Consider the following 6,294-nt stretch of genomic DNA (forward strand, 5'->3'; position numbering starts at 1 on the left):
ACAAGCAGGTTTTTATTTTTAATACAAATTAGCCACCCTAAATTCGGCTCAACCAGGAAATGTACATTGTACCATCATAAAACTATCGAAGACCTTTTTTAGCACAGTCGTCGAGTGTGCCCTAGTATTAGGCTGCGGCTCCACTGAGGCGGAGACGAGCGGAGCGGAGAGGAGACGTGTGGGGATCGACCAATCATATTACATGAAATCCACATCTCGTCTCCGCTCCGCTTCAATGGAAACAGTCAAGCGGAGACGAGCGGCGAAGTGACGTGGTAGAAATCGACAGCTCTGTTCCTCTCAGCTCCGCTCGTCTCCGCCTAAGTGGAATCACGTACCTCTTTTCACAGCTCTGCTCCTCTCAGCTCCGCTCGTCTCCACCTCAGTGGAGCCGCAGCCTAACCTTGGACTCCTTCCCAAAGAGAACTATCACTATCAATCTTCAAGACTTATAGAGAGAATTGAAAGATTTGTGTTTTTGTTTGTTACGTTAAACTTAAATTTCTTGATCGGCTTATAGAAAATTGGCCCAGAATAATGATAAGACTAGTAGGTATAGGTAATATATCCAAACAGAAAATCAAAAAAGGAGACACTTGACAAAAGCACCATTGCAATTAAGCAAAACTTGTTAAAAATATTAATTTAATAGTTTCACGTAAGTAAGCAATATGACAGAATTTAAGTGATCAGTCACTCTCTTTTTCCTTGACTGCATACTGGTTCCAACCGCTCTTTTTGCTTCGGTAGTCAGCCTTCTCCAAAGGCCGCAAGTGTGCTGCAGCCACCCGGTCTCTGAAAAGAAGTATTTATTTTGAGAACAGACAAGATCTTAATGGCGTCTTTAGCAGCCCCATGACTAAGGAGAGGCACCAGGGGTCCTGGTTTAATCTTGACCCTGTAGTAGGTAAGTGAGGTTACATGAAACGACTACCGTATGACCGCCGTAATTCTTGCAGCCAAACCCAACCTATATTGGATCATCATTGTTAGGTACACAGTATGCTGAATGTGCAGGTTTATTCGTTCACTGTAAGAGCAGCTTCAGTAGGTATACAATCATATACGTAACTTAAAAAATTAACAGATGACCAAGATAGGGTTCGAACCCGTTTATCCCCATTTTTAGTTGATGATTTAACCGTTTGACCACGGTCATTCTAAAGACGACAAAAGGATAAAACAGTTGTTTTCCATCGCAACTGCAATTTTCCATGTCAATACTAACCTACATTGCGCCAAAAGACCTTGAAACTTACGCGAACTCCTCATAAGTCTTCGCAGTATAAATCGCATCGCACTTCACATCGTTTACCCTCCAGTAGTGACGGTCCTGCTCCACGGAACTCCTGAGCTGATTCTCCATCGCTGATATGTCGTCCAGACCCAGGGGCTTGTCCATTATTGGCCAGTAAAAATAACTGTAAAATAAAAATAACGTACAAAATCAGCTGTCTTTGCCGACAAAGAAGTATGCAGAGGACGGTGTTGCAGTAGTGTTATTTCTGGCGATGGTAAAGATTTTATACTTATTTACAAACGATTTAATGAAACTCCCGCATTTGCGACAGTCTTCATGTCCGTGACATAGCAGAAATACAGAAGAGCCGTCTACGTTGATACGGTCACGTTTTAGCGGAAGCCTGCAGGCTACCGCTAAACAAATAGAAGGCCAAGTAGAAGGGGCTGGCGTCGCGAAAGATTATATGCGTGCTGATTCTGAAGACGCCACGGACAAAGTAGAGAGAGAAGTCGAAAGGCGAACCCAGGGCCCTGAAGCACTACAGTGGAGGGTGCAACGGGAATACGCAAAGATGAGAGAAAGAAAAAGGACATACGATGTATTTCACAATTAATGTTTCATCAAAAGTATATAGGTAGTAGTAACTTACATGCTGTGCGACCCCAATGCTGAGAATGCAAACTGGTGTTTATTCGAAGGGTAATTGCGTTTACAACAATTTGGCAAAAGATAATTATAAATCTCAACTTCAGACATGCAAGAATCTCAAGCACAAACAAGTTTCTCGTTTCCATAACAACCGAATCAATGCTTTTCCCGTATTTTCTGCAGACAATATTGCGCTTTTCATTTCGGAGGTTTGCCCCTATACCTAGTTTGCTCGCTATATTAATATTCATGCGATTGTTTTGCCTCTCATTATATTATATATAGTAAGTAAGTACTGAATACCCCACTGGTAAGATATATTAAACATCAATAAATTATATTTTTTATGTTCGCTGACCAATTTTCACAAGGTACCTAGTTTACTTATAAGATTACGAAAACACTGCCCGTATTTCATTTTAGGAAAAACAGAGAAGGCATAATATTGAAGCTAAATATATTGAAGGTTTTAAAAGCCTTGTTGTGGGTCTGAAAGAAGCAGTACCTAATGCCATGAGACTGCATTTTACTCATGGACCCGCCATTATGCACAACTTAAAACTAGTGTTGTAATGTGTTCCTACAAATAATAAAGTAATATTACGTTTTCTGTGCATTATAAGGGCTCTAATCGGTTTCTTATCGGTGTTAACATGATGTTGTACAAACATAGTAACGATACTTTTCTGATTTAATGAATTGTATGAAGTACTTTTACATTTTAGGATTCCGTCAAGAAATAATATCATCTTATCCCAGTGATGTTATTTTCACAACAAGTTTGCCTTTTTATACTGTTAGTAAGTTGGGATGTTTAAAAATTAACAATCCATGCAATCAGGTGAGCTGGAAGACAAATTCCTAATCCAAAATAGAATAAAAAAAGTCTAGCGGGAAGCAGAACTTACAGACCTACTAATATTCTGGTAGTCAGTTATATGTATATTCTAGACACTCAGCTAATGCGTCAAAGGCATTTTTTACATTCCCTAAAACACGTATTACCTAATTTTGTGTTACAGCTATCTAGATACAATATTACATGGTGAGCACTGAGATTTAGTTACAATCCGTAAGTTATTGTATTTATGTCTTATTCGTCTTATATTGCAGAAGAAAACATTACACTTAAAATTATCGTAAAATTAAATAAATCAAGTACCTAAGTAGTTATCAGCCACACGTAGATTGCTTAAAAACATAATGCAGAAGAAAAAAAGGAACTGCAGCAAATCCAAGCAAACGTCTCTGTCTGACATTGCTGGAAGCATAGAAATAAGAGTATAGTTCTAATAGAGAGCGCCCGCTACTCCGATCACGTAAAACAAAAATTCGCGTTAACTTCGAATAGGTATTCCGATTTCTATGGCTGAAAGTGTACGCGAGTAAACTTCCCCAGAATCTCCCACCTGAAACGAAGTTTAATTGCGTCAAATTATAATCTGTGCCTAAAACCACAAGCGAAGTAGGCGCATTACAGTGTGAGGCGTGACTGCGAAATCAACTTACGGATTTCTCCACAAACGCTTACCTTAGGAACACTAATATTATGGCTGCGATGTTTGCACGTAAGTGTATTATATTATGTACATGCACACATAGTTACTCGTATATAAGTCTTTATTTCTTAGGGTAACAGAGTAAATAGTTACAATTGTCTTATTAGTCAAATTATTGCCTTGATCAAGTCTTGTCGGCTTTCATGAAGAGACGGAAGAAGTATGCAAGGATCGTGGCAAATGGAAAGATGTAGCCAACCCCTTCGGGATAGTCCAAATGCATAAATTAGTCTGTAAGAATAATTAGGTCACGGTTAGCCGATGGTTTTATGATGAAATTCAGATAAAAGAGATCCTGAGAGGATGGTAGCCCATTGTCTAAAGGAGGAATCCCAAATAAATGATTCCAAAGTAAATAGTTTTAAAGAAATGTAGGTAGGTAGGTAAGTAATATCTGCTCTCACACTTTCTCAATGATGACTTCTTAAGTCACCATGATCCAAATGGATATAAGATTTTCGTGCAAGGTTATGGAGGTCAGACAAAATCGTCATGTAAAAATCTGACTTAACTCCAAGATCGTACTTATTAATACTCGTAGGCTACTCTTGAGAAAAGCCAGCGCCAATAATCTATATCTAGATTTTCTTATTATTTTACCACAGAATTCTACCTGGTAATATTGAATGCCGCATTATGCCACTGTAGTGCTGAGTTTGAGATGTTCCCTGGATTTGAATTGGAACTCAGTGAATCTACTTTATTTTATACCACGGAGACCACAAATGTAAGTTACTTATTGCTGTTGATCTAATGTTTTTCTAAGATAAATAGCGTTATCAACAACATCATTACAATTACATTACAATCCATACTATGGCATGAAATAGATACTCCTAACAGTGTTTCCAGGTTTTCCTTTTTCTTACTTTAGTACTTTCTTCTTTTACCTTGTTTTTACTTTTAGGGTGGACAAATAGACAATTGATTCTAGACTTGTGATAGTCATCAAAATATTATTGTAAAATTGAATATTCTGGACTAGACCAAGATTTTAAGACATTTGGAAAATACGGCGACCTGCGCAAATTTTTTCATAACTTCAACTCTTTTCGTAGGGCAAGTTACATGCCGTTTATAACATCTTGTAGAAAACTCTCGACAAACTATAATACAACTAAAACTCTCGACAAACTATAATACAACTAACTACTCGTAAACAATGCAAAAATACAAGAGAGATAAGAAGAATTTTAGAAAGATATTCTGTAAACTTACAGGTAACCCAAGCCACATCAACTACAGTTCAAATACCGATGGCCACTGAGTCTAATTTCAACTGCACCGAGAACGAGAAGCCTTTGAACCTCGGAGCATACGAGGTGCCAACTGAAAGGGATTTGGTCCTCTTTGTTAGGAAAACATTGACTCAAAAGTTTCGGAGTTACAACAGAAAAGCGCTTTTCTTCCTTAATGATATGAAAGAGGTAAAATTCATTTAGGTATGTCTTTGTCTAACTTTATTTAGAATAGGAATACTCCATGTGTCCCATGGATGTTGTAAAAGGCGACTTTGAATCTCAATAGAAAATCATTTAGCCATACAGCTGAAAGTGAACTCTCAGTCTTTTAAAAACTGTTGCATCTGTCTACCTTGCAAGTGATATACTTAGATGCGACTTTATGTATGTACCTATATATCTGCGTTTGCCTAATTGTTTATGTGAATGGATTTGAAAAAAAAACTTCCTTCTTTAATTTTCGTTCCAACGAACCCCGGATTTCTCTCCAGAACGGTGGGTAACAAAGTACCTACGGTACATAATGCACTACATCATAAAAATAAAGTTAATGTTTCAGGCAACTAAAGCGGCATCGTTGCTAGCAAACAAATGCGTCGGCTACCAGGATAAATACAGGATATGTCTGAAGGGCGTAAAACACCACTACGAAATCATAACTAAAAAATTAATGACTGCAGTTGAAGAGCACAAGAGAAACATGACTTTTTTTACAGAAGTGCGTTAAAATTAAGCTCATCTAATCCTTAACTTTCTAGAATATAGCTAGGGAATCGAAATACACTAGCAACTACAAATAGTAAAAATTCCGCAATGAGGGTGAGGGTAATGTAAACGCAGATAATTTTTACGTCATGTAATGAAAACAGTCACTAAATTGTGAAGAGTGTCGGTGGCCGAATCAGCAAGGTGCTCGGTTAAAATGCGTGTGCGCAAAAGGCACAGGTTCGAATGCGTCCACTGCCATAATGTAGGTACCTACCAATGACTATTTTCGAAGTTATGTACATTTGTTGTACTAACCGATGCTCTTACGGTGAGGGAAAACAACGCGAGGAAACTTGCACATTCAGGCAACTGGATGTGTAACCATGATCGATCCAATACGGGTAAGGTTGTCCTGCAAAGGTTGACTCAACCGATCCAGGATCCTATTGTCAAAGACTCCCCGGGCTCCTCTCCAGGGTACTGAGAATACAACCAGGACTAAAGCCAGGAGGAAGAAAACTAAATTATGAAGGCTGTCTTTATAGTAGACCTTGAACTTGGAACCTAAAGGTTTTGGAATGTAAATGGGAATTTGCTAATAGCTTCCCCAAACGTTCACTTTTAACTGTTTTTCACAAACCCAATAGAGATAAATCCCTGTCAAAATTATAAACAAAAAGTTTATTTCACTATTTTATATTAGGTAATTTATTTTTGTTGTCAGATCTAAGTGTTAACGATTAACAAGATACTTGCATAATTCTACAGGCACAAGTTTGTAATATGGCGGAGATCGCAAATGATCCATTAGTCCTTATAAAAATCTTGGCTGAGGAAGAGGTCACCTTAAAATTTGCGCTGCCAGCCTTTTTGCGGCTACTTGGCGATTGTCAAA

The 6,294-nt window shown here is 38.1% G+C and overlaps 1 protein-coding gene across 1 annotated transcript; it reads right to left on the bottom strand.

Annotated features, from left to right (window-relative positions):
• Nucleotides 1-655: 655 nt before the first annotated feature.
• LOC106135811 (coiled-coil domain-containing protein 103) lies at nucleotides 656-2,002 on the bottom strand. The gene is made up of 3 exons (XM_013336196.2): nucleotides 1,893-2,002; nucleotides 1,260-1,421; nucleotides 656-795 (listed from the first exon to the last, which is right to left on the bottom strand). The coding sequence occupies exons 1-3, from the start codon at nucleotides 1,997-1,999 to the stop codon at nucleotides 690-692; spliced, it is 375 nt and encodes a 124-aa protein (XP_013191650.2). The 5' UTR covers nucleotides 2,000-2,002; the 3' UTR covers nucleotides 656-689.
• Nucleotides 2,003-6,294: the final 4,292 nt, after the last annotated feature.

Source organism: Amyelois transitella, chromosome 24 (genome assembly GCF_032362555.1).
Source record: "Amyelois transitella isolate CPQ chromosome 24, ilAmyTran1.1, whole genome shotgun sequence".
In the NCBI taxonomy this organism is placed as follows: domain Eukaryota; kingdom Metazoa; phylum Arthropoda; class Insecta; order Lepidoptera; family Pyralidae; genus Amyelois; species Amyelois transitella.

Bases quoted from the DNA above. Each gene is read 5' to 3' on its own strand.
- LOC106135811 (XM_013336196.2), bottom strand. From the start codon at position 1,999: ATGTCTGAAGTTGAGATTTATAATTATCTTTTGCCAAATTGTTGTAAA. The intron at 1,422-1,892 runs GTAAGTTACTAC...TTTATTTTACAG, and splicing joins GCATTGGGGTCGCACAGCAT to TTATTTTTACTGGCCAATAA. The intron at 796-1,259 runs GTAAGTTTCAAG...ACTTCTTTTCAG, and splicing joins AAGACTTATGAGGAGTTCGC to AGACCGGGTGGCTGCAGCAC.